This window comes from Rhineura floridana, chromosome 11, assembly GCF_030035675.1.
Source record: "Rhineura floridana isolate rRhiFlo1 chromosome 11, rRhiFlo1.hap2, whole genome shotgun sequence".
NCBI classification, from domain to species: domain Eukaryota; kingdom Metazoa; phylum Chordata; class Lepidosauria; order Squamata; family Rhineuridae; genus Rhineura; species Rhineura floridana.
The window spans coordinates 25,190,295-25,207,509 of NC_084490.1; the positions used below are offsets into that span (position 1 = coordinate 25,190,295).

Sequence of the window (17,215 nt, forward strand, 5' to 3'; positions counted from 1 at the left end):
AGCCTTCAGAGATGGAAAGCATTATGTTTAGAGGAAGATTTGTAGTCAGAATGTTATTATTACTCGCCACGCTTCTGGTACTGCTTCCACACATGGTATGCCACTCTCACATTATTAAATGCATGATGGATGATCCACATCCTCCACTTCGTGAGTACCATCAGAGAGGAGATCTCATCATTGGAGCCATTGCTTCTCAGACCTTCATCGTCTCCAACTCAATAACCTTCACGGAAGAACCCCCATCACCATTGTTTGAAGAGCTTGTGTAAGGGTTTAATTTAATAACATAGAGGATGCATTTCTCGCTCTCTCGCTCATGAGGGGTTCTAGGAAAATTTTACCAACCTCTGTTTAACACCAAGGTTCTTCATGGATAGTCTCCCTTTCATCTTTCACCTTCCACTCTCTCTCTTCTCTTGTATGTTCCTCTGCCTTTTTTCCTTTTAATTCAGCCATATTTCATAGTAAATAATGCCAGAATCAAGGATGTACATTCTAATTCTTTTTCAAAAGAATCAATTCAGGTTATCCTTTTCTTTTCTGAAAGTTTTTACCACTCCAATGAATGTTAAGTGCATGCTGTGATGTCCCTGTATGTAGATATTACTGTAAATATGGTAAGTGCAGGTTTTGTAGGGTAAATGTGGTAAGTAGAGTGAGTGAGAGGGGGAGAGTACATGGGCTAGAATGCTGGAGAATGCGATTGGCTGAGCGTTTGAGTGGCTGAAGGTATAAATGAGAGGATGACAGTTGAGAAAGAGGTTCTGTTGGTTGAGTCGGTTGGTCAGTTGTTGTGGGTTGGAGTTGGTTGTGGGTTGGATTATATTTGGCTAGTATTAAGGCAGATTATGTATGACTGGAAACATAAAGAGTGACACTATATGAAACCATACGCTTGTTAAATATATCTAAAGTAATCTTGTTATTTCTTGGTGTTTATAAATAAATATTTTATTGGTTTATCAAAAGCCTGATCCTTGGCTGGGGTTTACACAGACCAGAAGGGAGGGCAGGGTAATTACCAAGGTGGAGAAAAAATATCAAATGGTGGCAGTGGTGAAGAGAGATATCGTAACATTGTCAAGTATCCAGAGTAACCCAGGGCTGTATGCTTTATAGATAAAGATACAGGGGGGTTGTGGCCTGCAGGTGCACCCAGACACAAAGTAACAATAAGCCAAAAGGGGACTAAGGCAAAGTCCCAAGGTAATATTGTGAAATAGGGAGTGGCTGGTGGTGCTGCCTAGCAGTGGGATCTTGCAAGATCTGTGCTAGAGCTGGTGAGAGAACAATAAAAAACAGGATCCTGACTGGAGGGACCTGACAGGAGATGGCAGCAGGAGGGATCATCACACATGTACTTTCAGTATTCCTAATCTTCTCAAAATTCTGCTACAGGTCTTTTGAACATTTATTTAATTAAGACCATGAGATGATCTAATTCATTTTTGACAGCAGCCCTCTACAGGCTGTGGCATAAGGTTTTTTCCAATCCTGATGCCAACAATGTTTTTGTTTTCGGCTGAAGATGCTGGCATCTGAATCTTTGGTCATCTGTAAACGAAGCATGTGCCCTACCACAAGTTATGGACCCCCTGCAGCTATGCCTCCTCTAATTATATGTCTGTACATCCCTCCCCCTTAGGTCATGTTTTATAGCATCTTGGATATGCCCATACATTCCTCCCCCATGAAGAAATGTCATATTTAATCAATGCCAATGGGTTAGAATGAATGTTCTTCCATCAGCGATATTAGAGGGACGTTATAATAAGATCCCATATGCAGAACTTTTATGCCCCTGCGGAAAAGGAGAAGTTGAAACGAATGTTCATGTCCTACTACACTGCTCTCTGTATGATCATTTAAGATCACTTTTAATTATACCTCTTTTGGATCATCAAACATTAAATTCAGAATATTCACGAATAAATTATCTTTTATCAGACTATAAGAAAGAAATTACACTTGAGGTAGCAAAATTTACTGTAGCAGCAATAGCAATAAGAAATATATATATTCAGAGTTTATAACTATAATTTTATATAAATTGAATGCAGCTAGGATTTCTTAAAGTTTTAAATTTTAAAGATGTGAAATTTTATTATAAGTGCTATATTGTGAACTGTAAATTAATCTGACTGAAGTATGATATGTTGTATGGATCTTTGGATCATTAATAAACGTATTACTAGTTCATTGATACGTATAAGTTGCCTTCTAAATGTAAATTGTCCCTAAATGTAAATTGCAATTTGAATTTGTTGGGGTTTGTGGAATAAAATAATTATGTGGTTCTATCTCCAACAGAGTAAAAATGGCAAAAATGGAATGAACAATAACCAGCGCCACCTCCATCCTGACACAGTCTAGCAGAATAAACATAAAATTAGTTTACTTATAATCTCTTCATGTATACAGAGATACAGGCACAGTTTAGGAAATCAGAAAGAAGAAATGTAGGTTACTTCAGTCCATAATTTTCAGATTCTGGCAAGCAGCCTCATGCCTGCTTTCTCATGTGGTAATGGAGGGGAGAAACAACACACAAACAGGAAACTATGTTGTGTTGTTATGTGCCTTCAAATTGATTACGATTTATGGTGACCCTATGAATCAGTGACCTCCAAGAGCATCTTGCATGAACCACCCTGTTCAGATCTTGTAAGTTCAGGTCTCTGGCTTCCTTTATGGAATCAATCCATCTCTTGTTTGGCCTTCCTCTTTTTCTACTCCCTTCTGTTTTTCCTAGCATTATTGTCTTTTCTGGTGAATCAGATCTTCTCATGATGTGTCCAAAGTATGATAACCTCAGTTTCATCATTTTAGCTTCTAGTGACAGTTCTGGTTTAATTTGTTCTAACACCCAATTAACCATGGTATGTCCAAAGCTCTCCTCTAACACCACATTTCAAATGAGTTGATTTTTCTCTTATCTGCTTTTTTTCACTGTCCAACTTTCACATCCATACATAGAGATCGGGAATACCGTGGTCTGAATGATCCTGACTTTGGTGTTCAGTGATACATCTTTGCATTTGAGGACCTTTTCTAGTTCTCTCATAGCTGCCCTCCCCACTCCTAGCCTTCTTCTGATTTCTTGACTATTGTCTCCATTTTGGTTAATGACTGTGCCGAGGTATTGATAATCCTTGACAAGTTCAATGTCCTCATTGTCAGCTGTAAAGTTAGATAATTACTGCATTCCCTGGCATCTCCTTTCTTTGGAATTGGGATATATATTGAACGCTTCCAGTCTATGGGCCATTGTTTAGTTTTCCATATTTCTTGACAAATTTTTGTCAAAATTTGGACAGATTCATTCTCAGTAGCTTGTAGCAACTCTATTGGTATGCTATCTGTTCCTGGTGATTTGTTTCTTCCACGCCTTTTAAGAGCAGCTTTTACCTCACATTCTAAGATTTCTGGTTCTTCATCATATGGTTGCTCCGTGAACGAATATGTCATCCTTGCATCTCTTTTATAGAGTTCTTCAGTGTATTGCTTCCATCTTCCTTTTATTTCATCTCGGTCAGTCAGTGTGTTCCCCTGTTGATTATTCAACATCCCTACTCATGGTTTAAATTTCCCTTTCCTTTCTCTAATCTTTTGGAATAGGGTTCTTGTTCTTCCCTTTTTGTTTTCCACTTCTATTTCTATATAATAACTATTGTAATCATTTTCTTTGTCTCTAAATACTAGTCGCTGTATTGTTTCATTTAGGGTTCTGTCCAAGTTTCTATCTCCTTTTGCTTTTGCTTTCCTTCTCTCTTTAACCATTTTAAGAGGTCTTTCTCTCTTTTTAACTAGAGGTATTGTCTTTTTGCATTCTTCCCTGATAATGTCCCTGACTTCACTCCATAGTTCTTCTGGTTCTCTGTCAACTAAGTTTAAAGCCTCAAATCTGTTCCTTATTTGATCTTTATATGCTTCTGGGATGTTATTTAAATTGTATTTTGGCATGATGATTGCTTTGTTATTCTTTAGCTTTACTCTGATTTTTGATATGACCAGTTCATGATCTGTACCACAGTCTGCTCCTGGTCTTGTTTTTGCAGAAAGTATAGAACTTCTCCATCTTCTGTTGCCAATTATATAATCAATTTGATTCCTATATTGACCATCTGGTGATGTCCACGTGTACAGTCGTCTTTTCGGTTGCTCAAAAAATGTGTTTGCAAGAAACAAATTATTGGTTTCACAGAATTCAATAAGTCTTTCTCCTGCTTCATTTCTGTCTCCTAAGCCCCATTTCCCCACAATTCCTAGTTCTTCTCTGTTCCCTACTTTTGCATTCCAGTCCCCCATGATTATCATCATAGCTTGTTTTGGTGTGTGATCAATACAGGAAACTATACATCACAGAAAACTATAGAGTTATCCTTAATCTGGCTAGAGATGACAGTTCTCCCTGAACTGTACTAAAGCATGTGTAACCCTGTTCCCTAGCTACAGCTTGTGAGGTTGCCTATTTCCAATAGAATCTTGTTTCAATCAGCACACAAATACTTCTCAAATATTTATTTCCCCCCTTTTCTAACATCCATATCTAATGAACTATCTTATTAGAAACAGACAGTTTTCAATAATTGCAGGGTCTGATTACTGTAATAAAGTAATAATAATGTAATAATGAGGACAATATGCCTTTTTTGATAACTTGTTTTCTGACTCATATTATGTACCACCCAAGGGCATGATACATCTCATTTTATTTTTTAAAAATTCCCTTTAGTTATCATTCTTCACTTTCATTTCCATAAATATTTTTACCACAAATGAACAATCCTAATAGACTTTTAGAAAAGATTATAGTTACAGCTACTTGTAATGCAGATGTGTATAAGTGGCTGAGTGATTCAAACATCAACTTCTGAAGATTTTGAGTCATGAAGTTCACTTTGGTTCACCCATTCTAAATTGGACCTTACTGTGAAAGGTGACATAGAGATATATTCTGAAGATCATGGATATGGTTTGGCTGCTTTACCTTTATGTATGCCACCAAAGGGTGAGGATTATGCCAGCAGTCAAAGCAGAGGAGAGATGGAAGGAGATGACACACATGACACAGAATTATGGCAGAAAAACAGGTCATAACCATTTATTGGGTTCAGATCACAAAGACATGGCATAACATTCTAAAGAGGATTTTTTCTTCTGACAACCTGAGTGCTGTCACACAATCTTGGCCTAGCCCAGGCTGCCTGGAAATGTGGGAGGGAGGCCATCTGTACCAACATCTTGTGGTTGTTACTTTTCCCATGAAGGGTGAGGTGTGGTACCAGCCAGACCCAAAACAATCTGTACTACAACTTGGTTCATGCCAATAATGGCAAAGAGGGTGGGTAGGCCAGAAAAAAGCAATGTCCTGATCCACACTGGAGGACTGGATCCATACCATGTAAAAAAGAGGGAAGAAGTTCTCCCTCCGGTACACCTAGCTCAAACCCCTTCAATCACCTTGTGATTGGCTGGTGGGAGAGGGCAGACCTCCAAAGCTCATGGCAGAACATGCAGAGGTGACTGAAATGCATGCCAACTACTTCTCCAACACTTCCCTTCTGCCCCAGCATGGCCCAGAAGAGGGCTTTCAGAGAATTGGGAACCCAGGGCTGCCTCAAGAAAGTTCCTATACAAATACTGTAATATATACTAATGAAGTAGTTGAAGAAGACAGTTGCATTAGTTTTACAAGTTGTGGAAAAATAATAGCTGTATAAAGTGTGTGATTCCCCCCTGATACAGAATGCAACTCTCATTCTAGTGTCGTTCCTAAGAATTATCAGCACATCCTAGCCTTGGAATTTGCAGTAAAGGAGATCAATGAAAATCCTCAGCTCTTACTCAATGTCACCTTGGGCTTCCACATCTATGACAGCTATTTCACTGCCAAATGGACCTACCATGCCACAATTCTCCTTATATACACTCTGGGAAGATTTGTTCCCAACTACAAATGTGAAACCCAGAATAGCCTAATTGTAATCGTAGGGGGACTGGACCCCCTAACCTCCTTTCATGTGGCAACTGTTGTGGATATTTACAAGATTCCACAGGTAGGGTGTCTTTGTGTGTTTGTTTCTACATGAGTGCAGTGTTCTAACACTTTTTCCACAGGTCTTCCCTCCCTACCCCAGTTGAGATAGATGGATGATACGTAGGAGTGGGTGGAATCATAATAATTACATGGTCATTATTTCATGTGAATGTCAAATTTAGAATAAGAAATACATTATTTATGTGCCATTCCTAAATTACAAATGGTGGGGAGGGGTGGTAGTTTTAGTTGATACACTGTTTGCAGCAAATATTTTAACTGACAGCTTGTGCTGTGCATTGCATAAAGAAAGGGGGTTGAAAGTCTCTGCAGTGCCATTAGTCTCACACTTATCATAAAGACTTAGGCCAGTAGTTACTTTCAGTCATAGCACCATATCTGTAACTTTAAAAATTACTTGGTATATTATATGGTTATTGTAAAGTTATCTGACAAAATACATGCAAAGTGTTTGGCAAAGTGGTATATACATGTTGTTATCATTTAAACTGTTATCCCCTTCTCTTTAGCTTATATATGGCCCAGCTCCAGTGATGAATGATAAAACTCCAGGACTTTCCTTCTACCAGATGGCCCCAAAGGAAGCCCATCAGTATGAAGGGATTCTTTCTTTGCTTTTGCACTTCAGGTGGACATGGATTGGGCTTCTGACTTACAACGATGAATATGGAGATAGATTTGTCCAAACTGTGTTCCCACTGTTTTCACAGAATGGTATCTGTTTTGCCTTCATAGAAAGAAGCCACAGAGTAACTTTTATCAACGAAGTGTATGAAATGTTTAAACAAGGGGCAAAATTACATGACAATATTGTGGATAGCAAAGCCAACGTAGTAGTAGTTTATGGAGAATCTTACACCATTGCCTATTTGAGATGGTTTCCATATCTTTCAGAACAAGATCAAATGACAAAAAACTCCAAAGGTATACTGTGGATAATAACAGCTCAGATGGAGCTCACTTCAATGGTCTATCAAAAGACTTGGGATACAGACATAATTAATGGCGTCCTGTCCTTTACTATTCACTCCAATGATCCACCAGGATTCAAGACATTTGTTGCCAGCAGAAACCCTTCTAGTTCAACAGGAGATGGTTTTATCAGAGACTTCTGGCAACAGTCCTTTGGCTGTGTTTTCCTAAATACCATTGTTGACAAAGTGGATGGGGATATTTGCACAGGGGAGGAGAAGCTGGAGAACCTTCCTGGGACTTTTTTTGAAATGAGCATGACTGGCCACAGCTATAGCATCTACAATGCTGTCTATGTTATGGCCCATGCTTTACATGCCATGGCCTCATCTAGAAACAAACATGGAACAATGGTGGACAGAGGAGGGCAGAAGTTTCAGAAACAACAGTCATGGCAGGTAGTAAATAAATTACCATATCTGTGGATGTACCAACAGGCTTCAAATTACATAAACTGTTTTCCCAGACTTTTAAAATCTCCTAAAATAACCGTTCATGGGTCAATCAAGATATATATTTTCTCTTTACTGTCTATCCACTTTTAAAACCCTCAGCGTACAGTGTTGTTATTTTGCTGATTCCTGTGTTATTCCATGTGTATCTAATACATGGTGCTTCTATGAAAAATTGGTTTACTTTAGGTTTAGTTTAATTTGTTGTTTTTAAATGCCACTTAATACACCCAGAAGCATCCAGAAGTGATGCTGCTGATTCTGCTGATAATGCTTACAATTTATATCCCACCCTTCTTCCAAAGGAGCCCAGGGCAGCAAACACATCATTAAAAAACATTTTAAAAACAGTTAAAACACTACATCAAAATAGTTAAAAATAATTACACTTCTCAACCAATGATTTCAGGGTTGCCATGAACACTTATTTCAGGTATCAAATGCCTGTTTACGTTGGAATGTTTCCTCCTGAAAGTCAGAGTAGAGGGAGACAGACACCCCTCATCAGGGAGGGCATTCCACGTATGGGGTACTGTCATGGGTCAATGGCAGTGAGAGACCCCAGTGGCAGCCCTACCAGCACGGACTTCACTTGTTGATTGTCAGGTCTGAGGTTATTGGTAGTGATATAGGCACTCTTTGATGTACTTGAGTCCCAAGCCATTTAGGGCTTGTATTATGCTAGTATTAACACCTTGAATTGGGCCTGGTGGCTGACTGGGAGTCGGTGCAGCACTTTTAGGACTGGTGACACATGATCCCATTGGCCTGCCCCACTTATCAACCTAGCAGCTGCATTCTACACTTGCTGCAGCTTCTGGATTGTCTTCAGGGACACCCCCCACATTTAGCACATTACAGTAGTCCAGAGAAGAGGTCACCCAAGCAAGGGCAACTGAGGCCAGACTATCCTGGTCCAAGAACACCTGTAGCTTGTGAATCAGCCTAAGTTAGGCATAAACACACCAAGCCACAGAAGCCACTGGAGACTCCAGTGACAAGTGCTCCAAATCCCTGGTTTCCCAATGGTTACATATAGATGTTAAATAGCATAGGAAACAGAATAGACTCACACTCCAAAAGCCATGGAATTGAGCAACCATCTCCTAGTACTATTGTTGGTATTGACCCTGCAGACAAGAGTAGAACCACAGTGACACAGCTTCCACCTTCTTGAGCTGCTCTAGAAGACACTATGGCCAATAGGGTTAAAAGCCGCAGAGAGGTCAAGGAGAACCAACAGGGTTGCGTTCCCTGTGTTTTTCTCCTGATAAAGGTAATCAATCAGGGTGACCAAGGCTGTTTAATTGGCAAAACTGCGTCTCATATAAGACTGGAATTGATCTAGATAATCTGCTTCCTCCAGGCATACCTTCAGCTGACTAGCCACCACTGTCTCAATCACCTAGCCTAGGAAGGGAATATTAGAGATGGGGCAGTAGTTTTATAAAACCTCTAGATCTAGGGAGGAACTCTTGAAGAGGGGCCACCCTGCTACCTCTTTCAAGGCAATGAACATGATTCCCTCCCATAGTGAGGCAATGATCTCTCCCTGGACCGAACCAGTCAAGACCCTCCTACTAGATTTTATCAGTTATGTTGGGCTGGAATCGATAAGGCATGCAATTGGTCTCACTGCCACGGATATCCTGTCTACATCCTTGGGCTGCAACAACTGAAAGTGATCTCACAAGCTGTAACCTGATGGTGCTCTAAGGGATCTCCCACAACCCTGATCATGGCATCAAGTTCAGCACAGATATGAGTGAGTTTGCCTTCAAAGTGATTCAAAAATCTTTCACAGCAGGCTATTGAGTGGTCCATTGTTAATGAATCCACACTGGTCTGGACAGCTGGTTTACCACTCTAAATATTTGCAGTAATAAAATACAAAATGCATATTAAATTCAGTGAAACAATACAAATGCAAAATACTAAAAGTGTCCATCCCAAAACAAGTAATTTAAAATAGCACAAACATTCACCAACAATATCCAACAAACAAAAAGAAAGAAGGAAAGGAAATGTAGTGTTCCAGGACAAATGTTGCTATATCTCAGTTCAAACTGCAGCATTTTCTAAAAGTTTGCCTATTCCTCTTCACTTCAGCTCCATCATTTTCTGAAAGGTGTCTTATTTAACAACAGTGCTGGGGAAAGTATCTCCTTTGACCAGGATGGAGGGTTGGCAGCTGGATTTGATATTATTAACTGGATTATTTCCTCAAACCAGTCCTTCTATAAAAGGAAAGTTGGGAGGATGGCTCCCCAGGCTCCTCCAGACCAAGCGTTCACCATCAACACAGAGGCCATAACATGGCACAAAGGGTTTAACCAGGTAGGATTGGGTTGCTGAGCAATTTCCCGAGTTAGAATGAGCACTGAGTCTCAGTTCACTGAGCACTGAGTTTTATTCGCTGAGTGAATTGATGTAAGAAATGAGTAGTGATGACTAGTGAGGAAAAACCACTTGCAGCTGCTGCAACAGTGATAGAGATGGGAGATGAAAGACTGATTGATCTAGATTTTCTAGATCAATTCCAGTCTTACCTTTTAGCACTGGCATTTGTAGTGTGTGCGTGCATGCACATTTGGCTGCTAAAACTCTGTGCAGGTACATGGCTGTTGAATGGGTAGTTGTGTGAGGGCAGACATACACTGCTGACATCAGTGATTAGGGGTGATTATCCACTCCTTGTGCCTCATATCCAAAGCTCTCCACCCACTCAAGCCCTAGAGAAAGGGCTAGTGAAGGGTAAAGGAGGCCAAGGGCCTTGCTAGCACTGTGGCTACTGAAGCACAGGGAGAGAGAAAGTGGGGAGATGTTGCAACTGCTAAAGCAAAGGCAAAACAACCACAAAGAGTAAGCTAGGAGGAGGGGCCTCTGCTGCCACCATTGTGAGGGAAAGGAGAGACCTCAGAGACAGGGGGAAGAGGAAAGTACAGGGGGGGGTCACACAGTGCAATTTCCCTTGAGCTCATCTCCCCCACCCCCAGGGACAGCCCTGCTGGCAGTGATTGCTTTTGGTGATAGGAGAGTGGCAGAGACACCTCTGCAGTCAATATGGCTGGCTCAGGAAATTTACTTTGGGGGGGTAGTACATTGTCACTGAATCCACAGAAAGCTTTGGAGTGCCCTTCAATCTGTTGGGACAAGCAACATTTTAGAACATTGGGGTTTTTAAAATCCTTTACATACATGAGTGGCTTGGATGTCTGATGTGATCCAAAGAGAGTCCTCTTAAATTGATGATTGATCCCTAAACTAACATTGATGTTGAATAAGCATAAACTATTTGGAAGAAATGGGCAAAGGCAGTTGACAGAGTTTGTGCTTCATCATTGTTTTCTGTGAATCCATTTACACATGACTGAAATGTATTTGCTCTGTCAGGAACGCAGGTCCTAAGTCAGAGTTTTATACATTTATATAAGCACTTTGTAGCAAATTGACAGTGCAATCATTTTCAAAAATACATGTTCACAGCGGGCACCACCACATAATAGATAGGTCACTGCATTTTTCACTAGCTGAAATGTCTGGGCCAATTTCAAGAGCAGCCCCACATAGAGTGCATTACTTTAATCCAGCCTGGAGACTACCAGCATGTGGGTCACTGAAGCCAGACTACACCTATCCAGAAATAGTCATAACTGATAAAATATGCTCCTAGTCATAGAGTTCATTTGTGCCTCCAGCAACAATGCTGGATCCAGGAGCACTCCCAGATGATGCACCCATTCTTTCAGAGGGAGTGCAATCTTGACTAGAGCATACACCCAGAAGGCCTCCATCTTGCTGGGATGTAATCTCAGTTTATTGTGCCTCATCCAGCCCACTACTGTGTCCAAACACTGGTCTATGATCTGCACATCCTAAACTGATTCAGATACTACAGAGAAATAAATACAGGTGTCATACACATACTGCTAACATCTCTCTCCAAATGTTCTAATGACCACTCCCCAAGGGGTTCATATATATGATAAATAGCATTGGAGACAATATGGAACACTGCAAAACCTCACAGAATAGGTGTCAATGAGCTGAGGCATAATCATCCAATGCTATATTCGGGAAATAACCATGAAGGTAGGAGCAGAACAACCATAATACAGTGCTTCCATCTTCCAACGCACAGAGCCAATCCAGAAAGACACCTTGGTCGATGATACCAAAAGTCTCAGAGAGTTCAAGGAGAATCAGTTGAATCACATTCCCCCTGTCTGTCTCCTGATAAAGGGCATCCATCAGGGAGACCAAGAATGATTTTGTCCCATAACCAGGCATCAACCACAATTAGAATGGGTATAGATAATCCATTTCTTCCAAGAGTGCTTAGAGCTGAACCACCACCACCACCATCTTGAGCAAGTTCCCTAAAATGGGAACATTTGCGACTAAGCAGTAGCTATCAAACATTTGAGTCCAGCATTGATGTCGTAAGGAGTGGTCACACTTCTTCCTCTTTGACAGTAGCAGGGACCCTCATGAAATTATGTATCCTCTACACCCTGGATCCACCCAATCAACTTCATGAACTCGAGAAATACTCATAGTTGAAAGAAATTTTGTACCAGTGATCTGTAGGTGGTTTATAGAATTTACTGTCACTTATGATTTTGTATTGGTTTGGATTTTTGTGTGTTAATCTTTTGTACTATATAAACACTCTTTCTATATAGTTCCATAATTTATCGTACAGATTCTTGTGTATAGTTAACCTGTTGACAACTAATCTAATATATTCATTTCAGTTACAGATTTGAATTTGTGGTTTTTCTGTGGTTATGCTTTGCTCCTTGTTCCACTGGGTTACTGCTGAGCACATTGAGCCAGGATAGAGGGATCCAATAAAGACCAATGCATAGGCCATTTGACATGATATGCATGATCTCTGATTGGATCCCCTGATTAATGGCATTCACACCAAATGTAAGCAAAAGGGCTTGTTGCACCTCTCAGGGGTAACATTTGAAATAATGGAAAAAGTTGTATGGGTCCTTTACACCCAACCATTGACTCCCTTGTCCCAATAAGGAGCAATCAACATTTCCAACACTGCACTGCTGGATAGGCTGAAGCAAAAGAGTGATAGTTAAATAACGTGAATAGTTAAACAACTTTATGATAGTTAAATAACATGTGAAAATGCCTGGATCTTAAGAGTTCCAAGTTCATTATCTTCAAGATTTATCACAATCCTTTTTCATTTCTGCATTAGACACAGCCTCTTTCTTTATGTACTGAGAGTTGCCATCCGGGTTCTAGCAAGAAAGTGAAGGAAGGGGAGCCATTTTGCTGCTATGATTGCATCCCATGTCCAGAAGGAAAGATTTCAGACCAGGAGGGTAAGAAATATAATGTACATCATTATCACATAGAAGGGACTGAGCTGCTCGTCCTCAATTGGATTCTTAGAAACTTTGCTTCCTTTTTGAATATCAGTGAGCAGTAGCTGATGAAACATTCATAAATAATAGAGATGCAGTCTTTTCATGCATTTGTCATCTAGACATTTGACTACTGATGTAAACATCTTGTTTAGATTTGCTTTGGAAGCTGTCTGGCAAATAACATAGTTCCTCATACCTTAATCAGTGTGGGTCTCTACATACATATATGCACTCCCCTGATGGACCAGGTATGTAGCTTGAGGTGCTCTTGGACTCATCACTGTCAGGAGAAATACAGGCAGTGGAACTAGCCTGGAGTGATTTCTGTAAGCTGTGTCTGAATGCCAGTTTGGGCCCTTTTCTAGAGTAATTGGACCTGATATCAGTTTCCCATGCTCTGGTTACTTCCATACTAGATTATTGCAATATACTTTATATGGGACTGCCTCTGAAGATGCTCTCAAAGGTGCAGATGGCACAGAATGTGCATGTCAGTATGCTAGTTGGTGCCAGAAAATCTGAACATATATTTTCAATTTACTGCCAGTACGTTTCTGAACTCAGTTCAAAGTGCTGGCCCTAACCTTAAAAACCCTAAATGGTGTGGGATACCCATATAATCCTGCCCATACCCTGAGATCAATTTCAGGGATCCTTACTACCAACAATATTAGTTAGTTTGCTGTGTGCAAGACCCAAGGCCTTTGGAGTGGTGACCACAAAATATCAAATTTATTTTCATGACCACAAACTATATAAACCCATTTCAATGGACTTGCACCTTGACTTTTTAACTCTTGCATTTAGGCAGATGAACCTACCTCTTCATAGAGCTGCCTTATTTTATTTAATTAAACAAAGAAATAAATACCTGGTTATCAATTCCATCTCTGATTGATGCCCACCACTGGTTTCAAGGGAGACTTGAATATTTTTATCTTTCTACAAGAAACCATTGGTGAAAATAAAAACAGAACAAAGGGGTGTGATGGCAACAGTGTACTAGTAACATTTAGCTCTATTTCTATTCTGATATAGCAGTGGTATCTCTCAATTCATCACTGGCATCACAAATGTACTAGATGAAGGGAAATAATAACAAACTCAGTCCATACAAGGCAGAACTGGTGATGGTATGGAAACTCAGTTGGCTGGTTAGATATGGAAAATGTCTTCATAGGTGGTTTAGCAGAAAACTCATATGGTTCAGAATGTTGCTGTCAGATTATTGGCAGGTACATGCTAGCTTAGCTAAATCACTTACGTATTGGAAAAATTACATTGGCTGCTTCCACACTTAATTCATCATGCTGGCTTCTGATCCTAAAAGCTCCAGATGAACTTAATCATCTCTGAAAGCACTTCAGCTCATGTAAATTTAATCACACTGATAAGAACATTTTCTGTGTATTGGTGAGGTTTCTGGAATACCTTTGTGATAAATGCTGCATCTTTTCTTTCAGATATGAATGAATGTCATAAATGTACAGATGAAAATTATCCAAACAAAAACCAGATTTTATGCATTCCTAAGGATATAAGCTTCTTGTCTTGTGAAGAACCTTTGGGCATCAGTTTAGCCTGTTTAGCTTTTTTATTTTCATTGATCACAGCTCTAGTGTTTGTAACATTTATAAAGCACCACAACACTCCCATTGTCAAAGCCAACAACAGGGATCTCACCTACACTCTCCTCATCTCCCTCTTACTCTGCTTCCTTTGCACATTTCTGTTTATTGGCTATCCTCAGAAGATGACATGTCTCCTCCGACAAACTGCTTTTGGTGTCATCTTCTCAGTAGCTGTTTCTTGTGTGCTGGCAAAAACAATCACAGTGGTCCTGGCCTTCATAGCCACCAAACCAGGATCCAAGATGAGGAAGTGGGTGGGGAAAAGGCTGGCTACCTCCGTTGTTTTTTCTTGCTCCTTTATTCAAGCAAGTATCTGTACTCTGTGGCTGTCAACCTTTCCCCCATTTCCAGATGTTGACATGCACTCAGTAACTGAAGAAATTATACTAGAATGTAATGAGGGGTCTGAGACTATGTTTTACTCTGTCCTTGGGTACATGGGCTTCCTGGCAATTGTGAGTTTCACTGTGGCTTTCCTCTCAAGGAAGTTACCTGACAGTTTCAATGAAGCTAAGTTTATCACTTTCAGCATGTTGGTCTTTTGCAGTGTTTGGCTATCCTTTGTTCCAACCTACTTAAGTGCAAAAGGAAAATATATGGTAGCTGTGGAGATATTTTCCATCTTAGCATCCGGTGTTGGGTTGCTGGTTTGCATCTTTTCCCCAAAGTATTACATAATTGTGCTGAGACCTGAGCTGAACAACAAGGAACAGCTAATAAGAAGAAAGTCATAAAGAAAATAATTATCGGTCCTTAAAAAAAAAATTCTATGCATTTATAACATTTTGTAAAATGTTACATCATTATATTGAGGCTATAGAATACAGAACACCTAATATGAAGGGAATTTTAAAGAATGCAAGTATTCATGCATTGTGCTTTATTTATGAAACCAGGAAGGAGAACGCCTAAGAGAGACAAAAATCACTGTTTCCTCTCCTCCATTGCTTTATACATATTCTCAAAGCTATGCCTTTGTTTTAACATTCTACTGGAAAATTGTATCAAGATTCCCTTAAAGGGAAAGTGTCATGTTTCATGTATTACTACTGACACTTCATGTGTTTCTTCTTGAAACACACACACACACACACACACACACATTTCTTTTTTAATGGTTGCTACAGAAAAGGATACTCTCATATGGCTTCAAGTGACCAGGTAAATGGAAACACACATTGCCTACCATTCGGCAAAATGAGGCAACAGCCTCATATGGCAGATGGTTGGTTGGGGGGCAGCAGCAGAAGGCCCTTTGCTGTACTTCCTAAGCCCACTGGTCTTTCTATTGTATGTCAGAGCTGTTTTTGTCCTGTGCCCCCAAAAAGATCTAGGCTGCTGCCTCGGGTGTGCTGGAGGACACTTCCCCATAACCAGTGTTGAGTTATGATTAATCTGCCAATCCAACCAGCTTCTTTATGTATAATGCGGAGACTCACCATCAGCAAAATGTATTGGGCCAGTGACCCTGGAAGCCCATTGGTTCCTGCCATCAAAGGCACTGTTTTATTTCTTTTAAATCAGGGTAGGGAAACGATGGCTTGTTGGCTAAATGTGCCCCTTTAGGACTTTTTATCTGGCCCTCAAGACTCTCTGTAGACCATCCCCTCCCCAGGCCATACCCTCACTGGCCCTCTTCTGCTCCCTCTTCAAGTATTCCCCCCTCCTTTTCTGGAATGTATTCTTGAACTATGATAATGCATCTTGCATGCTTGATGGACAAAAGAGAGATGGGGAAGTGGGCTGGAGAAACCGCTGACTCTTGCATGCCTAGAATGTAGTCTACTGTACAAAGCTATGAATCACATCCATTGTTTCACCCACTGCTCACCACTGGTTCAATCCCTGTCCCCGAAGGTTGCCCATGAGGGAATCTGGCCCTTGGGCAGCAAAACTTTCCCCACTCTATTTGAAACATTTTAATTCTGTTGTTCATCATATCAGATTTCATGACAGTGTGCAGCATAACACAAATACAAGAAAAGGACACAGTATGAGCAAGATAACAGCAACTGACACTGAAAAACCACATAGCGGACTGAAGCTTGCTAAATCAAATCAGTAAAATATATTAAAATGCTAGAATAAATAGGGAAGTTTTTGCATGATGCCTAAACGAAAGGAATGTTGGTGCCAGGTGAACATCTTTGATGGTGTCATTGCCAAGAAATGGAAAACAGCCCAGTAGTAGAGCATTTGCTTTGTATGCAAAAGGTCTCAGGTTCAATCCCTGTTCACGTAAATGTCTTTCACATGGCTGCAAAGAACAAGGTATTATTTTTGTGTCTCACCTGTTATAACATGCACATTATTCCCCACTGTGTAGGCGGTCTAAGTTGTTGTCCCATTGCCATGCAAGCCCTCTCCCTTTAGGATTTGACTTTTAAAATTATTTTAGTTGTATAGACACAGGGGTATGTGTGGGAAATGCTGCTGCTATCTGTGCCAATGCTGGAATACCAGTACAATTTTCATCAGGCAAAAATAACCCATGTGACTAAAGGGCAGGAATGCACTGCATGCTAGGATGCCTGTCATATGAGCAGCTGCAGCTAGCAAAAAACTCCCATGACTTTCCACATTCCCAGCTTTGCTAATGGATTGTTTCTGGTATCATTTATCATGGAAATTTGTGCTAAAGTTTCACTATATTCCACTAGAATTCCGAAGCTAGCTTGTACACTGTATGAAAGATCAAAT

At 40.3% G+C, this 17,215-nt stretch overlaps 1 protein-coding gene across 1 annotated transcript; it reads left to right on the plus strand.

The window, feature by feature from the left end:
* Window positions 1-125: 125 nt before the first annotated feature.
* LOC133367567 (vomeronasal type-2 receptor 26-like) lies at window positions 126-15,249 on the plus strand. Its single transcript, XM_061591662.1, has 6 exons — window positions 126-268; window positions 5,771-6,062; window positions 6,574-7,434; window positions 9,598-9,825; window positions 12,713-12,839; window positions 14,348-15,249. The coding sequence occupies exons 1-6, from the start codon at window positions 126-128 to the stop codon at window positions 15,247-15,249; spliced, it is 2,553 nt and encodes an 850-aa protein (XP_061447646.1).
* The last annotated feature ends 1,966 nt before the right edge of the window (window positions 15,250-17,215 follow it).